The 19941-nt window shown below is 39.1% G+C and overlaps 1 protein-coding gene and 1 pseudogene across 1 annotated transcript in view; both read left to right on the forward strand.

The window, feature by feature from the left end:
- Nucleotides 1-19941, forward strand: part of SHOC1 (shortage in chiasmata 1) — a 94666-nt gene that overhangs the window by 17369 nt on the left and 57356 nt on the right. The window contains exons 5-11 of the mRNA XM_024126477.3: nucleotides 4309-4474; nucleotides 4676-4787; nucleotides 5715-5865; nucleotides 7063-7164; nucleotides 8248-8356; nucleotides 15964-16058; nucleotides 16785-17027. Of these exons, the coding sequence (XP_023982245.2) occupies nucleotides 4309-4474; nucleotides 4676-4787; nucleotides 5715-5865; nucleotides 7063-7164; nucleotides 8248-8356; nucleotides 15964-16058; nucleotides 16785-17027 (978 nt within the window). The remainder of the gene's footprint in view (nucleotides 1-4308; nucleotides 4475-4675; nucleotides 4788-5714; nucleotides 5866-7062; nucleotides 7165-8247; nucleotides 8357-15963; nucleotides 16059-16784; nucleotides 17028-19941) is intronic.
- Nucleotides 11776-13225, forward strand: LOC102984308 (heterogeneous nuclear ribonucleoprotein K-like; annotated as a pseudogene).

Consider the following 19941-nt stretch of genomic DNA (forward strand, 5'->3'; position numbering starts at 1 on the left):
TTAATGAATTTTATGTTTTCCTACATCTTAAGTATATAGAATGTCCCTTTACTAAAAACTTATAATCCTATAATCTAAACAAAATTGTTTTACTATTGTGATCTTATTGTATATGCCTTATAGTATTTTTAAATGTTAACAGTATTTTGGGAACATTTCACCATATATTTAAGTTGTCTTCCAAATCATGGCTTTTAATGACTGCAGCTTTTAATCTTATTCATGTATTATAGATTTCCCAATTAATGTTGTTTTTAATTTAAAGTATGTTCCTAAATGTATTGTTGACCTGAAATAGATTGCCAGATATTTCTCCTGCAAAAATGGGTTTATTTGGGATCAACAGAGAATTGCAATTCCAGGTCTGCAACCATGGTGAGCCACATGTAAGTCCTTGCCCAGCAACGGGGGAACTCTTTTATAGAGGGGGAAAAGGAAGTTGGGAGGGCTATAGTAAACAAAGAGTCTATGGCTTTTCATTGGCTGAGTCCTTGCCAGGAAAGAAGAGGCGTCTTCCTTCTGTTGAGCTCTGCTATCATAGCAGAGCATGAGAGCTTCCCCTGATCATCTCCCAACTCTATTTAATGAGGTTTCTGTTTCTTAAGTTTTTGCATTATGTTTCCAATTCCAATTATTTCCTTAGAGTGAATTTCTGGAAATGAAATTATTGATGTAAGCATTTTTGGGCTATATGTCCACTAGCATGGTATGAGAATACCCTATTCATGCCAGCCTTATCATCATTACTATTGATGTTGTAATACATTTATCCAACGTGATGGGCAAAAAATTATATTTTTACTTGCATTTTTAAAATTACTGGTGTTTAGTGTTCATTTGCATATTTTTATGTTGTGAGATGATTCTCTTCTTTGTCTCTTTTTCTATTCTTATATTTTATCTTTATGTATCAAAGATATCAATAACCCCAAATATATTTAATTTGAATCTAACCAGTCCTGTCAGTGTTTCCTTTATGATTTATGTCATTGTTTTTAATACTGAGAAAATTCTTCCTAGGATTAAATAAATATTTATTCATATTTTGTTTGAGGTTTTCTTCAAGATTTTAGCATATGTTTAAAAGTAAAGATAAAAAATTTTTTTCGTAAATGTTTTGGTAGTTGTCCCAATATTGTTTACGGAATACTCTTTCCTTTCCCCACTGATTAGAAATTCCACTTACATCATATGCCAAATCCTCATCCACATTACTGTTTGTTTCTGAATTTTCTATTATGTTCTATTGATTTACCTATTACTGTGTCAGTATCATACAGTTTTAACTATTTAATACACTAGTGTAACATGTATTAATAGTCTCCTCATTTTTTTCCTACTCTCATGTCTATATTCTTCCAGACTTACTTTGTAATCAGTTTTCCAAGCTCCAAGACAGACCACTTGAGATATCGAAATGTTATTGGTACCTTTCAGAATTTTTACCATAGTTAGTCTTTTTAGCCAGGAAAACGGTTTATCTTGCCTTTTCTTCAAGTTTATTTATTCATTGATTGATTGATAATGCTCCTCAGCAACATTTTATGGTTTCCTCCATGTACTTTCTGCACATTTTTGTTATGTTTATTCCTCAATATTTGCATATTTGTGGCCATGATGAACGAGTTTTTCCATTAATTTTTGACTAGGTTTATATATATATATATATATATTTTTTTAAACATTGATTTTATAATTTGTTATCAGACACTTTAGTGAACTCAGTTGTTTTCATTTTGTTATCTTGGGTTTTCTAAGTAGACAAAAGTATCTTCTGCAAAGAATAACCCTATCTTCTTTCCTGTCAGTAGACCTCTTTCCTTCTGCTTTTTTTCATAGTTAACTAGCCAAAATTTTGTTTCCTCATGACAATTTAACACTCCTCTATAATAGAGGAAAACAGTCTCCTCATATCTGTGTTGGTACATATACTAGTGGTAATAAGGTAAGAAATCCAGGGTATGCTGGATTTCTTAGAATATAAGGAAGTAACACCCCTGGTAAAACCTTTGATGTTATAAAGAACGTTAGTTGTGGTGTGATGCTGCCCTCAAGTGGCTCCAACAGAAAAAGGTGGTTACAATGTTCATTGCAGCACTATTTACAACAGCCAGGACATGGAAGCAACCTAAGTGTCCATCAACAGATGAATGGATAAAGATGTGGCACATATATACAGTGGAATATTACTCAGCCATAAAGAGAAATTGAGTTATTTGTAGTGAGGTGGATGGACCTAGAGTCTGTCATACAGAGTGAAGTAAGTCAGAAAGAGAAAAACAAATACCATATGTTAACACATATATATGGAATCTAAAAAGAAAAAAAATGGTTCTGAAGAACCTAGGAGCAGGACAGGAATAAAGACCCAGATGTAGAGAACGGACTTGAGGGCACGGGGAGGGGGAAGGGTAAGCTGGGACGAAGTGAGAGAGTGGCATGGACATATATACACTACCAAATGTAAAATAGCTGGCTAGTGGGAAGCAGCCACATAGCACAGGGAGATCAGCTCAGTGCTTTGTGTCAACCTAGAGGGGTGGGAAAGGGAGGGTGGGAGGGAGGGACAAGAGGGAGGGGATATGGGGATATATGTATATGTATAACTGATTCACTTTGTGATACAGCAGAAACTAACACACAATTGTAAAGCAATTATACTCCAATAGAGATGTTAAAAAAAAAAAAGGTGGTTAGAAACAAGACCTCATAACTGATATGAGACTTCCTCAGGGACTCCCAGAAATACCAGGATGAGCCTGTAGGAAGGAAAGACGGCTAGAGGGGCTGTGATTGAAAGTGGGAGGTGGAGATGGGGATATAAATGAATGCTCTTTGGGTTTTTACTGTTAACATGACTTCATTAGTACTTACAGAATGGATTTACGAACAAACCGTCTTTAAATCGTCTCAGCTAAACCCTGCTTAGACATGGAACTGATTTTGGCTAGCTTTCTGCGGTGCATCATGCATGGGAAGCTCTTGGCCACAGGATTGTCAAGAACTTAACAGGTTCCAATAAACAGATAAACAATCTCTTAGGAGGCTAGTTTACACAACAAGTTCTCTTTTGGTATTTTAAGTTAGCACTAGGCAAAGAGATGGTCCCTGCCTCTCTACTCTACACCACATATTTATTAAGCACATGTATACCAGTGATGTGGCTGGTCATGGGAGACATCACTTCATGCTATCCTTCTCTCATACCATTCTAAAATTACTTAACTGAAAGGCCACTGCCCCAAACAAGAGACCATTGCTTCCCCTTCAAGGTGGCTTTCGCTTTGGGGAGCTTGGTTTTCTAAGTAGTTCCTCATCTGAGCTTATATTTTCCTCTTTCTTTTTCCACTCAGATTATTGAGGAATGGGAGTAGGTTTTATGTTCCCTCCTGGGCCTAGAAACTGCTAAAGCACTGACACTGTTAGCTAAGATTCTAAAGTGACCCAAACATGATAGGGTGGGGATAGAGAGGAGAAACCTATTCCAACAATTAACTGTTAGCAGTCGTATTTCCTAATATGTAAGCTGTGTCACACTTCTCTAGTAGATACTTCACTACACAGCTTCCATTGTAATTAATTTTATAACAAACATGTTTGAACAACCGTAGCGTGCTAGAATCAGAGTTGGTCTCAGTTAAAGGCTTTTTAGACCATCTCCATTCCCTACATGTCATTCTCTGGGGATGAATTGGAGACCTTAAGAGATAAAATCTTACAGAGAAGAAAACACTAAGGTCAGCAAAAGTCAAATGCTTTTATTTCTTTACAGTCTTGTTGAGGCTAACCCTGGCTATTTTGAGGCATAAGACCACAAGATATTTTCCTCCATTGATTACATTAATTTTGTTGGAAAAAAGTATGAGCTTTTACAACTCTTTCAGGACATTTGGTTACTACTCAGTGTACTAAATAATGTTAAATTTTATTGAGCTTCTGACTATGTACCAGTACTATGCTACATGATTTATTTGCACAGTACAATGAAGAACTAAAGAATTTAAAATGTGTTTGACTATTATGTATAAAATAAGCTATAACAATATATTGTACAACACAGAGAATATAGCCAATATTTTATAATAACTATAAATATAGTATAACCTTTAAAAATTATGAATCCCTATATTGTACACCTGTAACTTATATAATATTGTATATCATCTATACTTTAAATAAATAAATAAATTTTAAAAATGCGTTTGAAAACCCCGACTGTATCAATGGCTGACTACAGTAACTATCTAAATCCTTTTGTATAACTTTTAGATTTCCTCTTCTTCCTTTGTATTTCTTATTTATTTTCAGATTTGTCTATTGATGATGAAGAAATAATTTTTGCAAATAATTTGATGGCCTATAGAAATCAGCTACCAACTTCGAATACTCTGTTGAGTAGGCTAAAGCTATTTTTGGTAAAGGATCCCCTGTTAGATTTCAAAGGACAGATCTTCGCAGAAGCTAATTTTTTCAGGTACTTAATTGCCCAGTGTTGTGAATATTTTTAAGAGAAGAAAATATTCTTTGTATGCTCACAAGTCTAGATGTTATTGATCATAGTATTTTATCATTATTTACCTCAACTCTAATTTTAATCACTGTATTTTGATTAACTACGTTTGGTACGTACCTTGCTTTTAGTAAACACTAATTTAATGTTTTATTTTTTGTTAAGGGAGTGTTTCTCTTTTCAAGGAGATATGAAAGGTTTCGTGGAAGATTTTTACATGGATAAAGAGAACTTTTGTCAGGAGAAGCTAGAAGACACAGTAGGTTTAAATGAAGCTGTAATATTTGCTTTCAGTAATTTTTAAATAAAAGTTAGTAAATCACACTTTTACAAGATGTAGTAATATACATTGGCCATCTACTATTGTCAAGTTAAAAAGACTTGATAACGGATTGAACGTGTATCAATTAAGAAGTCAAATTTACTTCAGAGACAGCGGTCTAAACCTTGGCTACACATTGGAAGTACTTGATACATTTTAATAAAATTCTGAACCCTGGATCCTACTCAGATATATTCTGATTTAATTGGTCTGGTGTACAGCCCAGGTATAGGGAATTTTTTAATAATTTAATCAATATACCTGGTATAGGACATTAAGTGGTCATATATATATATTGGTCTTAAGGTGTTTAAAGGTTTTTTTTTAATAAAAACTTTAACACACATGGTAAAAATATTAATTCACCTATTAGCCCCTTTTCTTCAGTCCCCCTCTTCCTCCCCTGTTAATTCTGAGAGTTATGCACATACAGTCTCACTTGCTGAAGAATCCAGTTCTGTAGGAATGAAAGAGAAATAAATTCTGTGGAGTGCAGTAAAGATCCATTCCATTCCATCTGCTCTTTTTACTTCTCTCCATTCACCAGCTCTCATTTGCTGCAGTGATTGTTTTTAATTTAGAATTTTGAAAATTTGTTATTAACATAAAAGAAGATACTTCTGCATCTAGGGATATTGTATGTCACTAATGTAATCAGTGGCCATGAAGGATATTACTCAGAGAGAACATTGCTTGTAATATATTATTTTGGCTGCTACACTTACTTTTTAAATAAAATGTATGCAGAGCATTAAAGTTTTTGAGTGTGGGTTTAGTTTAAAATTTGGTACACCAATTAAGCAAATGTATCCATTTATGAACTCAGAAATATTTATCTGGAAAACCTCTCTAAAAACTAGTTTTACCTATATGTTATTTCAGCCATCAATTTTGCCTGAGTGTGAATTCTTAGTATCTACAAGCCTCAGACAAGAAGTTGATATTCCATCACTCTCAGAACTGAAGGAGTCATTAAACTTAATGCCAGAAATAATAAATTACGTAGATGAAAATGAAAAGCTTTTCAAAAGAGGTGAGAGTTAATTTTAAAATCTATTACTGGGCTTCCCTGGTGGCGCAGTGGTTGCGAGTCCGCCTGCCAATGCAGGGGACACGCGTTCGTGCCCCGGTCCGGGAAGATCCCACATACCGCGGAGCGGCTGGGCCCGTGAGCCATGGCCGCAGAGCCTGCGCGTCCGGAGCCTGTGCTCCGCAACGGGAGAGGCCACAACAGTGAGAGGCCCGCGTACTGCAAAAAAAATTTAAAAATAAATAAATAAATAAATAAATAAAATCTATTACTTGTTAGAACTACTTAATAATGTTTGTTATAAAAATTCACGTTCGTTAAACTTTTTTCTGAACCTTCAGATTTTTAAAGTGTCCTGTAAGTTTACACAACGAAATCTCAAAATTATTATTGATAAGACACTTTTCACATTGTCTCCTCTTTATACACTTGCAAGCTTAAAATGTCTCTGAAATTAATCTTAACCATTTCAAGATAATTATAAAAATAGAGCTAAAACACATATGACTGTATTAATTTTTTTGAGTTATTTTCTTATACATAGTGACAAAGCACTAACAACTTCTATGCTGACTTTAGAAGCTCAGAGTAAGGTTATGATTCATGGAATCAGATGACTGGGAGAGTCATAACCTAGAATTTAGATGGTTTCTTCCCAGTTAGACTAGTAAATATTGTCCAAGTCTTTTAATATATTTTGAACCCAAATATTTAACTGTCCTCTCATACATTCCAGTTGAAATAATCGAAGATAAATAATATTAGGGAGGAGTGAAGGGGGATTTGTGATATCCACTGAGAATAGGGATGCTTGCCATCAACAGACTTGAAGGAATTCTTGCAGACAAGACTAAATCAAGGGGATTACTGATGAGCCTGCAAGTCAAGCAAGGTAATGAAAAGCCAACCTAAGTAAATAGATCAAATTTATACCAGAACTTGAAAACCTAGCAGAGCTCAAAACAAAGCAGGTGGCCCATGGGCTTGTTAGAAGGACACAAATCTATGCATGGTAATGGAAAAGGACAGGTGAATGTACTGAATGACTGTGGTGCTACACTCCCAGCCTTCACTTGGCCCTGATGGTGTACTAAATGACTCCTCAGAATCATTGCCACTGCGGAATGAACAAGATTACAGAAAAACTAATATCATAGTACTTTTGCTGGTAGTAGACTTTTTCCTTTTTTTTTTTCCCAGATCTTACTATCAAGCATGGAATTGACATTGAGGATATAAAATGCAGCTCCACAGAAATTTTGGCCATTCAAAGTCAATGTGAACCAGAGTACAAGGAACCAGGTAGAAATTTTGAATAAATCATGGAGCTTATCAGGGGATACCTATATATGATATAAAAGTACAATACATTCACATATAAAGTCTACTATGAGACAGTTTTCATGTTTGAAATTTGATTATTGCAAGCCAAGTTGTTCTTTTCTCTTATCTATCCCTTTACATTTGTTACTATCATTAACATCCTTCTAGCATCAAAAGAGGAGAGTTACAAAGATTGAAGAAGAGGAATGGAGGAAATAGCATTAATATTAAAAATAGAAATCTTATAATTTTATAGCTCAGTTAAAAAGAACTTTATATTTTACCTCAGTATTAGCAATCTTGCTGACCCTTGTTATACTTTTGTAAATTTAACTTTTTAATCCCCAAAGCAATCCCATCATTATTGTTACTATCACTATCCTACCAAATTTGGAATCTCAGAATCATCTCTTGTTCCAGTGTAATGCCAGATTGTATTGCTCCCTAACTATGTTGATGATGCTGTTATTTAGTTACATTTATATCTGATCATATTAATCATCTATTTGGAAGTATACTGCTTTATTTATGAAAGTGACAGAAACACACTGACTACTTATGATAAATGAGGATTAGCTTTTCAAGCCCACCCTATAAAAGATATAACTCTGTGCTAGGCCACCTAGACTCCATACTTTTTAAGGTGAAAAATTACTGTCTATTAATACTATTTGTTTAACATCACCAGTATTTAGTATGGAGATAAAAATAATACTACCTCTTAAGTACTGACAACATAAGTTGTCAGAATTGAAAACATTATTACACATTAAGTCTTAGAATTTATCTTATATAGTAAACAATAAAGTTTAGTTGCCAATGTATTTTTTTAAAATCACTAGTATCATAGTTGAGACACCATGTGGTATATGTGTAATCCTTTATATGGATGGAAATTTAAAACTTATTTTTTATTTAAAATAACCCAAATTTCTTTTGATTGAAAATTTCTGTTGTAACACAATGATCAAACATAATAGTTGCTTACAAAAAGTTATGAATTATACATAATTTTATTCAATGTTTATGTAACATGATTTTTAAAATTTTTATATATTCTAGTAGAGTTAGAAATGCCATTAACTCATCTACACCTAACAAACGAACATTCTTCAGTGAATTCATTATGTGCAGAACTTCAGAAATTTCCATCTTCTCCAGCTTGTAAAATGTAAGTAAAGATTAAATCTAGAACTCAAATTGCAATTCAGAAGAAGCAATCTTTAATTAAATCTCTCTATATAAAGTCAATTTCCCAGATAGCTCTGTGAAAAAAATGTAAGAGATTAAATGGTGTTCATAGTAAGCAACTGAAGGGAATATATGAATATATATGTACATAATTGTTTTTATATGCATAGAATATCTTTAGAAGGGCACACAAAAATCAGGTACTTGGGCTTCACTGGTGGCACAGTGGTTGCGAGTCTGCCTGCCGATGCAGGGGACACGGGTTCGTGCCCCGGTCCGGGAGGATCCCACATGCCGCTGAGCTGATAGGCCCGTGAGCCATGGCCGCTGGGCCTGTGCGTCCGGAGCCTGTGCTCTGCAACGGGAAAGGCCACGGCAGTGAGAGGCCCGCGTACCACAAAAAAAAAAAAAAAAAAAAATCAGGTACTGTTGGTTTAGCCCAGAAGGGAACTGGGTAACCTGGCAATATAGGAGCTAGTAAGTGATCAAACTAGGCTCTTTTATACTTTTAGTATTTTGAATGGGAATATATTACCATTAAATATAAACAACTTGAAAATTTTAATTTTAAATTTAAAGTTTAAACAATCTGCTTAGAACATTGCCAGTGGATGCTTACCAATGACACTGCCTCTATTGTCACTCACTACCATGAAATACAGTGTAGCGGTATATTGGTTTGTTAGGGCTGCCATAACAAATACCATAGACTGGCTGGCTTAAACAACAGAAATTTATTTCTTCACAGTCTAGAGGCTGGAAGTCCAAGATCATGATATCAGCAGGATTGGATTCTTTCTGAGGGCTCTCTCCTTGGCTTGTAGATAGCTGTCTCCTCCCTTTGTCTTTTTTTTTTTTTTAAACTTGCTTTTTTATTTATTTATTTATTTTTGGCTGTGTTGGGTCTTCGTTTCTGTGCGAGGGCTTTCTCTAGTTGCGGCAAGCGGGGGCCACTCTTCGTTGCGGTGCGTGGGCCTCTCACTATCGCGGCTTCTCTTGTTGTGGAGCACGGGCTCTAGGCGCACAGACTTCAGTAGTTGTGGCGCACGGGCTTAGTTGCTCCATGGCATGTGGGATCTGCCCGGACCAGGGTTTGAACCCGTGTCCCCTGCATTGGCAGGCAGATTCTCAACCACTGCGCCACCAGGAAAGCCCCTCCCTTTGTCTTCATGTGGTCTTTCCTCCATGCACGTCTATGTCCTAATCTCCTCTTCTTAAAAGGATACCAGTTATTTGGATTAGAGCCCACCCTAATCAATCCATTTTAACTTAATTACCTCTTTAAAGGCCCTAGCTCCAAATACAGTCATTCTAAGGTACAGAGTTAGGGCTTCAACATATGAATTTTGGGGAGGACAAATTCAGCCCCTAATAAGTAGTTAAGAGCTCTGAACTAGAGGCAGATTGCCTGGCTGTATCATTTACTAGCTCTGTGATCTTAATTGCCCTGTGCCTCAGTTTCTTTATCTGTAATATTGGGATAATAATTGTACATACCTCATAGGGTTGTTTTGGGGTCTTCCAAAAGATTTGTCATACCTCTCTGACCAGGAAGAGCCAAGGATAACAGAGCAGTGTGTTCAGTGGTTGAACAATAGAGTTGGCTTTCAGCTTACTTCCCTAGTAACTGTACCAGAGATCACATCCCCTCTCTAACAGAGGACATCCACTGACTTTCTTTACCTGTGTCAATGTGGTACTGGTGTTGGGGAAACCAGATATGTAGAACCAAATACTGAGCCACAAATCTGTTCAGTACAGCCCAGGATGGTCTGTAATCTTCTCAGAATTTATACTGCAGGGTTGGATCATTGTATTCTAGTTGGAGCCAAAATTGCATAGCTTAATAGCCCAGCATCTTTGTCCTCTGAGTCTGAGATAGCTTTGATTGCTATCTTATACCATACAGCATACCTGTAATTTAATGTTTTTTATGTTAGATTAGTCTGCCATCCTGGAATAAAGTCACCTTATTACCCTACTTCTTATGCTGAGTTACACAACTAAGAACATAACCAGTACAACGCCCTTCTTCCTCACTGTAATCCTGGAACTTTATATGTCCTAAAATAACACATTTTAAGGAAAATTACAGGAACATCTCCAAGTCTCTAATAAATTATTCCCAGAGTGGACACTGTGTGCTGGGTTTTGAGTTCTTAGCTGTGATTGGCTGATCTGCCAGAGGAGAATGCTCTTGGATTACTGGAAGCAACTGGAGCATCTCATCACTAGCTGCTCAGGCTTCTATTAATGGTCTCAGGAAGGTGTCATAGCATAAGATGGAGGAGCCTGACATTGAGGGCCCCAATTATCTTCATCTTCTGGCAAAGAGGTATTTCCTTTGGGGGGTAAATTTGTGCTATACAGAACTCTACCATGAACTAGAACTGCCCATATCAGATATGAACTCTAAAAAAATAGTATGGGATGAGTACAGAAACTACCTATAATTGGTTTAAATATTTTTAATCCCTTTGTTAAGGTGCAAGATGTTTATTTGCAGGATCTATACTTCTTTTTTTGTGTGCTCTTTTACACTTTTTTTTTTACTCCATATACCCTAATCCATCTGTTGAGGCAGATTGGCAGTTAGAAACAAAAACTAGCTGAAATTAGTATAATCTTGAATTTCAATCTGATATTGAAAGTATTTACTTAAACTGTAGTAAACTCTTTAATCCCACAAGATATATACCTACTTATTGTTATAATTCAAATATCTAATGAGAATTTATGAAACTTGTCTTATCTGTGTATTATGATTTGCCAAAGTTAGAACAAAAAGACTTTTTTTGGTGTTTTAAATAGCAGTGTTATTTTATTTTATTTTATTTTTTAATATCTTTATTGGAGTATAATTGCTTTACAATGGTGTGTTAGTTTCTGCTTTATAACAAAGTGAATCAGCTATACATATACATATATCCCATATCTCTTCCCTCTTGCTTCTCCCTGCCTCCCACCCTCCTTATCCCATCCCTCTAGGTGGTCACAAAGCACCAAGCTGATCTCCCTGTGCTATGCGGCTGCTTCCCACTAGCTATCGGTTTTACATTTGGTCTCTGTTTACAATAGCCAGGAGATGGAAGCAACCTAAGTGTCCATCATCGGATGAATGGATAAAGAAGATGTGGCATATATATATACAATGGAATATTACTCAGCCATAAAAAGAAACGAACAAAAAGACTTCTAACGCTTGTTCAAAGCGTTACGCTCGTTAAAAGCCTACGCTTGTTCTCTGTCTAGCTGTGACCGGCTGAGGCAGCGCGGCGGCATAGGGATGGTAGCCTTGCCTGGCTACTGCAGCACTAGGGTGTCAGTTGGTCCCGCCCAGAACACTTCAGTTCTGCCCTGCAAGGATATATTTAATAACTGATTGGTGTGTCCCTTTAATACAAGAAAATGGAAACTGAACAGCCAGAGGAAACCTTTCCCAACACCGGAACCAATGGCGAATTTGGTAAACGCCCTGCTGAAGATAAGGAAGACGAACAAGCTTTTACAAGATCTAGAAACACTGATGAGATGGTTGAATTACGCATTCTGCTTCAGAGCAAGAATCCTGGGGAAGTGATTGGAAAAGGAGGCAAGAATATTAAGGCTCTCCGTACAGACTACAATGCCAGTGTTTCAGTCCCAGACAGCAGTGGCCCCGAGCGCATGTTGAGTATCAGTGCTGATATTGAAACAATTGGAGAAATTCTGAAGAAAATCATCCCTACCTTGGAAGAGGGCCTGCAGTTGCCATCACCCACTGCAACCAGCCAGCTCCCGCTCGAATCTGATGCTGTGGAATGCTTAAATTACCAACACTATAAAGGAAGTGACTTTGCGAATTGAGGCTGTTGATCCATCAGAGTCTGGCTGGAGGAATTATTGGGGTCAAGGGTGCTAAAATCAAAGAACTTTGAGAGAACACTCAGACAACAATCAAGCTTTTCCAGGAATGTCCTCATTCCACTGACAGAGTCATTCTTATTGGAGGAAAACCTGATAGGGTTGTAGAGTGCATAAAGATCATCCTTGACCTTATATCAGAGTCTCCCATCAAAGGACGTGCTCAGCCTTATGATCCCAATTTTTACAATGAAACCTATGATTATGGTGGTTTTACAATGATGTTTGATGACCGCCGTGGACGTCCCGTGGGATTTCCCATGTGGGGAAGAGGTGGTTTTGACAGAATGCCTCCTGGTCGGCGTGGGCATCCCATGCCTCCATCCAGAAGAGATTATGATGATAGGAGCCCTCGCCGAGGACCTCCTCCACCTCCTCCTGGACAAGGGGGCCCGGGTGGTGGCAGAGCTCGGAATCTTCTTCTTCCTCCACCACCACCACCTAGAGGAGGAGATCTAATGGCCTATGACAGAAGAGGGAGACCTGGAGACCGTTATGATGGTGTGGTTGGTTTCAGTGCTGATGAAACCTGGGACTCTGCAGTAGATACATGGAGCCCATCAGAGTGGCAGATGGCTTATGAACCACAGGGTGGCTCTGGATGTGATTATTCCTATGCTGGGGGTCGTGGCTCATATGGTGATCTTGGTGGACCTATTATTACTACACAGTAACTGTTCCCAAAGATCTGGCTGGATCTATTATTGGCAAAGGTAGTCAGCAGATTAAACAAACCCGTCATGAGTCAGGAGCTTCGATCAAAATTGATGAGCCTTTAGAAGCGTCCGAAGATCGGATCACCATTACAGGAACACGGGACCAGATACAGAATGCACAGTATTTGCTGCAGAACAGTGTGAAGCAGTATTCTGGAAAGTTTTTCTAAGACTAGTGAAGAACTGAAGGAGCCCTGCATCTTTTTTTTTATCTGCTTCTGTTTAAAAAGCCAACATTCCTCTGCTTCGTAGGTGTTCTGCATTTGAGGTGTAGTGAAATCTTTGCTGTTCACCAGATGTAATGTTTCAGTTCCTAGTCAGAGCAGTGTGCAGAATGTAATGCTCTTTTGTAAGACACGTTTTATGATTTTTAAAATAAATTTAGTGAACCTAAAAAATAAATAAATTAGCCAAAGGTTCCAGGGCCATTTGAAACAACTTAAAGGAATTGTCTCATCACTGGCGAAATGTAAATCGTTTCCATTGGTTCATGAATACAAAAACTTAAAAATTCCTATTTTTTTTGTGTGTGTGTGGTACACGGGCCTCTCACTGTTGTGACCTCTCCCGTTGCGGAGCACAGGCTCCAGACGCGCAGGCTCAGCGGCCATGGCTCACGGGCCTAGCTGCTCCGCGGCATGTGGGATCTTCCCGGACCGGGGCACGAACCAGTGTCCCCTGCATCGGCAGGCGGACTCTCAACCACTGCGCCACCAGGGAAGCCCAAAAATTCCTATTTAAAAAATAGATTTACACCTCAACTGTGAAGCATCGGCAGGCGGACCCTCAACCACTGCGCCACCAGGGAAGCCCAAAAATTCCTATTTAAAAAATAGATTTACACCTCAACTGTGAAACTAAAAACAAAGAGAAAAAGTGTTTAAAAAAAAACAGAAAGGAAAAATAATATGTAATGTTATTATACTCTTAACTTGCTTTTATGGCCCTAATTACTTTTATTTCAGAACACAACATTTTGGCTGGAGGTATGCCCAGTTAACAAATATTCTGAGTTCCTGCTACATGTAAAACTCTATGCTAGATTTTATGGTGCTAAAAAGAAAAGGCTGTGTGGCATTACGTCTTTATTTCCACACTGATTACTGAATCGTGAATATATTTTTATACATGACCAAAGAAGATATCAAATTCAGACATATCTTCAGAAAGCTCCATTAAGAATGAGAATAAGGAGCTTCCCTGGTGGCGCAGTGGTTGAGAGCCCGCCTGCCGATGCAGGGGACACGGGTTCGTGCCCCGGTCCGGGAGGATCCCACATGCAGTGGGGCAGCTAGGCCCGTGAGCCATGGCCGCTGAGCCTGCGCGTCCGGGGCCTGTGCTCCGCAACGGGAGAGGCCACAGCAGTGAGAGGCCCGCGTACGGCAAAAAAAAAAAAGAATGAGAATAGGGACTTCTCTGGCGGTCCAGTGGATAAGACTCCACGCTTCCACTGCAGGGGGGACAGATTCAATCCCTGGTTGGGGAGCTAAGATAGCTGCATGCTGCTCAGTGCAGCCAAAAAAAAAAAAAAAAAAAAAAAGGAATGAGAATATTTGTCTATATTATTGTCTTCTGCTGAGCATGTCTTGCCTAAATATTTTCTCTTCCTTTCACTTTAAAATAATTGCCTACAATATGAGGTGTCTAGTTGTCAAAGAGACCTTGGTAAGGTTGAAGAATTGTCTAGATTCTCAAATATTGCCACCACATGCCAGATTTTTTTATTATGTGGGTAAATTGGATGGTTTAGACGTAAGACTTAGTTGTCTGCTACTACTCAGAACTGTCAATTTAACTAGCAGTACCTACAATTAGCATGCTCATGTATGCTCCATATGAACAGAGAAACAAAATACAATCAATTCTCACTTAGGAGGGAGTGGGAGATTTAGGGCATAGATTAAAGGGTTTGTGAATTAATAGTCTCTTCCCTACCAAGGCTAATAACTTCATACCTACTAATAAGCTGTATTTACTGATTTACACTGCTTTTCATACATACTTCCTTCTCTCCTCAGCACCCAAAACACACAGACAGACATCGCTCACTCACACACAAGACTGAAGGACTTGAACTAAACTTTAGGACCTGTCACTTCCTGAGAAGGTAGAGCAGACAGAACTTTGTCATAGTTCTGATCCTCAGCCAGTAGAAGCTCCAGAAATTCTGTTTAGAATGGACTTGGTGGGGACAGCAATTTTATAAAAATTTGTGTTGAAGCTACCATTTTGTATGGTAAGCAAGGTAATTTTATGTAAATCGCATTTTTATTTTGGGTGGCTTATAGTATTGGTGCTAGCACGGTTTATGGAAGGAAATGCTAAAACCCTCCCAAGTCAGCCCCCTCTGGATCCAGGTTCCACTGAAGGAAATGGAAGGAAGTAGAAGTAAGTTATAGGAAAGCAGGAGCAGTTAGGGAGCTGACAAACTGACAAACCTTCCTAGGGTAGGAGAAAGTAAGCATTTGAAGTTTTGTCTATGGAACTCTCTACTTCAGTTTACACATTTATAAAATAGAGTTCATTTTTTTAAAATAAATTTATTTATTTTATTTTTGGCTGCGTTGGGTCTTTGTTGCTGCACATGGGCTTTCTCTAGTTGCCATGAGTGGAGGCTACTCTTCGTTGCGGTGCGTGGGCTTCTCATTGCGGTGGTTCTCTTGTTGCGGAGCACAGCCTCTAGGCGCGCAGGCTTCAGTAGTTGTGGCGTGTGGTCTCAGTGGTTGTGGCACATGGACTTAGTTGCTCCGCGGCATGTGGGATCTTCCCGGACCAGAGCTGGAACCCGTGTCCCCTGCATTGGCAGGCGGATTCTTAACCACTGCGCCACTAGGGAAGCCCTAAAATAGAGTTCATTTTTGACATGCTTTTGAGTGTAGAAGATACTTAGAAAAATACTTTTTTTGAAATTTTATTATGCAAAAAGACAATATAATTAATAAATTAAACTTTAACTCTTCTTTTTCAGTAGTTTGCTTATTGCTGAAGAATCAGCTAACAAATACTGTATGGTGTGGCAATCAGAAAGCTGCAGAAGCTCTTTAAATCCATTTTTGTTTAGAGGTAAAGGTTAATTGATTTTGAATGCTAAATAGAAAGTATAGATAAAAGGTACAATCAGTAGAAATGTATTGTCAGTATTATTATTATTGAAAATACTGTCATTATAAAAAGCACCATTCCAAAATTAGGATTTCAAAATTTATAATCCTAATTTTGTGTTGAGGCTGGAATGCAGTTAATAATATTAAGTAGTTGTGCTACTTCAGTTCCTCCATACAATATTCTGTGTTCCTACTTAGGCTAAAAAGTAATGAAGCGGAAAGTTCTGTGTCAAAATATTTAAAATGATAGTCATCATAAAAATCTGATAAAATATACCATCTTGTTTAGGCTCATTATAATGAATTGGAATTTCTGATTTAATAAATCTTACGTTAACTCTTCAAAATATTGTCAAATGTATTAATTTAGTAATTACTAAAGTGGTCAAACAAAATAATAGTTCCATCTCCTACTAAATAGAGTAATTTTAACTTCATGATATTTCCGTAAGTTGAAATAAACCTTTATGTGACTTCTATTGCTATAATATTTTGGACTTTTACAAATATTAGCATCTTGAAGATGAAATACTAGACATAACTTTATTTTACTTTTTTTCTAATTTGTAAGAATCTATTTTGTAAGAAATTTCCAGTGTGGTTCTGTTTATTGTGTTTTTTTATCTTTTTTGCCCTGTGAACTGTTTCTCACTATTTGTTTTTTGGTTTGTTGTGGTTTTTTAAGTGCCAAGAACTGAAGAGCCCAACAGTCTATATTCAGTTGCAGATTTTAAAAAGATATTTTCTATTGAAGAAGAAAGCCTTGTGGTTAATCCTGAAAATGCGGAGTGGTGGAAACAAGCAGGACTAAATCTGATAATGACAGAAACTTTGGAACATCTAAGTACATATCTGTATCATAATAATCTATCTTCTGATGATAGTAAACTGGAGACATTTTTGCCTACCAATGTGCTTCAATCAGAATGTAAGTATGTAATAGTAAATATCACTTGTGTAAACATTTTCAGAATGAGATGTTAGATACTGGCTTTCCACTAGGTTATTGGGAAAATAAAACTAAATTCCAACATTCAATATAGCTCTGGCTCCGCCAGAATTTATAACTTTGACCTTCACTAAGCCTCATTTTCTTCCTTGAAAAAATGAGGAAGTTTGACTAGCTAATCATTAAATCTCTTTCTGTCCTAAAATTGTATAGTCTCAGCTTTAAATGTCTAGCCATTTTCAGTTAGTGTCTTTGTTTTCTTTTATAAATGATTAATTTCTAGCCCATTTTCTGTTTACATCAGCCTAGATACAAACCAGCACTGTTATTTTTCAACCTGACAGCTGAGCTTTAAGTGTTCAATCATATCTAGTAATCTCTCTTCAACAATAGAAAATCTTCCTTTGTTACCAAAAAGTTTACTCATTAAGGGTTTTGTTTTTGTTTTTTTGTTTTTGCGGTACGCGGGCCTCGCACTGCTGTGGCCTCTCCCGTTGCGGAGCACAGGCTCCGGACGCGCAGGCTCAGCGGCCATGGCTCACGGGCCCAGCCGCTTCGCGGCATGTGGGATCTTCCCGGACCGGGGCACGAACCCACGTCTCCTGCATCGGCAGGCAGACCCTCAACCACTGCGCCACCAGGGAAGCCCTCATTAAGGGTTTTTTACTTGTATAATTTAAGAAGACAAAAATGTCTTTTGAGTTAATATTTTTTTCTTCTTCTAGGAACTTTATGTTCTCCCAAGTTCTTTGAGCATATTTATGATTATTACCTTGAACTCTTTATTGGGTAGATTGCTTATCTTCACTTCAGTTAGTTCTTCTTCTGGGGTTTTATCTTGTTGCTTCATTTGGAGCATAGTCCTCTGTCCCCTAATTTTGCCTGATTCACAGTTTTTATTTCTATGTGCGTGGTAGGTTGGGTATGTTTCCCAGTCTTGTAGAAGTGGTCTTTTGTAGGAGATGTCATAGGCGTCCCAGCAGCACACTCCCCTCTGGCCACCAGAGCTATATGCACTAGGGGTGCCTCTTATGTGGGCTGTCTAGGCACTTCTATTGTGGCAGACTGACTAATGTGAGTGGTCTGATAGGCGTGGCTGGCCCCTTGTCCAGTTGGTTGCCAAGCCCTGCCCTTGTGTGGAGGCTGCAGGCCACTAGTGGGCGGGGCTGGGTCACAAGGTGGCTGGAGCTCTGGGGGCCCCCGGGGTTACTGTTGGCCCACTCATGGGCAAAGCCAGGTCCTAGGATGGCTGGTTATAGACCTGGGGGTCACAGATCTCGTGTCAGCTTGCTGGTAGGCGGGGTTGGTTTTTGACATTTCAGGGGCCTGGGGTGTCCTGAAGCTGGTGTCGGCCAGCTGGTGGGTGGGGTCAGACCCTGAGGTGGCTGGCTGAGGGGCCAAGGTGTCCCAGAGCTGACATTAGCCTACTGGGCGGTGGCAGTGGGACTCAGGGGATCCAGGGCTAGTGCCCACTCACTGATGGGTGGAGACAGGTGCTGGGGTCTCTGGCTGCAGGGTCCTGGGGTGTCATAACTGGTATTGGCCTGCTGGTGGGTAGGGCTGAGGCCTAGGAGATTCTGGGGCTGTTGTCCAGCCACTAGTGGGCAGGAATGGGTCCTGGGCCTTCTGGTGGGCAGGACCAGGTCCCAGGGCGCCTAGGGGTTCAGGGGTGCCTGCTGGTGGGTGGGGCTGTGTCCCCACGCAGCTAGCTGGTTGACCTGAGGCGTCCCAGTACTAGTCGACGGGCTGATGGGTGGGGCCGGTCCCAGTGCTAATAAGCTAGAGGGAGGATTCCAAAATGGCACTTGCCATCACCAGAATCCTCATGGCAGAATGAGCTCCCCAAAAATGGCTACTGCCAACTTCTGTGTCCCCAGAGTGAGCTCCAATTGCCGCTGGCCTTTTTGGAAATCTCTCCAAGATCAGCTGGTGGGTCTGATCCAGGCTCCTTTCAAAGTACTGCTTCTGCCCTGGGTCTCAGGGTGAGTGAGATTTTGTGTGCCTCCTTTGAGAGTGGAGACTGTTACCTACAGCTCTCCTGCTCTCCCAAAAGTAAGCCCCTGTGGTCTTCAAAGTCAAATGTTCTGGGGGCTCATCCTCCTGGTGCATGACCCCAGCCATGGAAGCCTATGTGGGGCTTGGACCCCTTACTCTTTGAAGAGAACCTCTGCAATTAACCTCTGTAATTATCCTCCCATTTGTGGGTCACCCACCCGGTGGGGGGGTGTGGGTGTTGACTTTACTCTGTCTCCACCCCTCCTCTCTGTCTCGTTGTGGTTTCTTCTTTATATCTTTAGTTGTAGAAGATCTTTTTCTTCTAGTCTTCAGGTCTTTCTCATCAATAGTTGCCCTGCAAATAGTTGTACTAATTTTGGTGTGCCCATGGGAGGAGGTGAGCTCAGGGTGTTCCTGCTCCACCATCTTGGCCACTCCCCCTCCTCTTCTGAGTTATTTTGGTTGCTATGTATGCCATTATAGTAAATGGAACATACTTAGACTCAATTATACCTTTTTGAAATATGTATTGTTTTAAATACGTATTGTTTTAAAATCAGTTTGTGCAATAGTTAATAAATTTAGCTTTTAAAGGAGCTGGGGAAGTTTACTTTTATTTTATTACAGAGTAAATAAATATATTTAAAGGTGAATTTTAGGGACTTTCCTGGTGGTGCAGTGGTTAAGAATCCGCCTGCCAATTCAGGGGACACGGGTTCGAACCCTGGTCCGGGAAGATCCCACATGCTGCAGAGCAACTAAGCCTGTGCACCACAACTACTGAGCCCGCATGCCACAACTACTGAAGCCCACGTGCCTAGAGCCCATGCTTCACAACGAGAGAAGCCACCACAATGAGAAGCTCGTGCACCACAACGAAGAGTAGCCCCCACTCGCC

The sequence above is a fragment of the Physeter macrocephalus genome, chromosome 9 (genome assembly GCF_002837175.3).
Source record: "Physeter macrocephalus isolate SW-GA chromosome 9, ASM283717v5, whole genome shotgun sequence".
In the NCBI taxonomy this organism is placed as follows: domain Eukaryota; kingdom Metazoa; phylum Chordata; class Mammalia; order Artiodactyla; family Physeteridae; genus Physeter; species Physeter macrocephalus.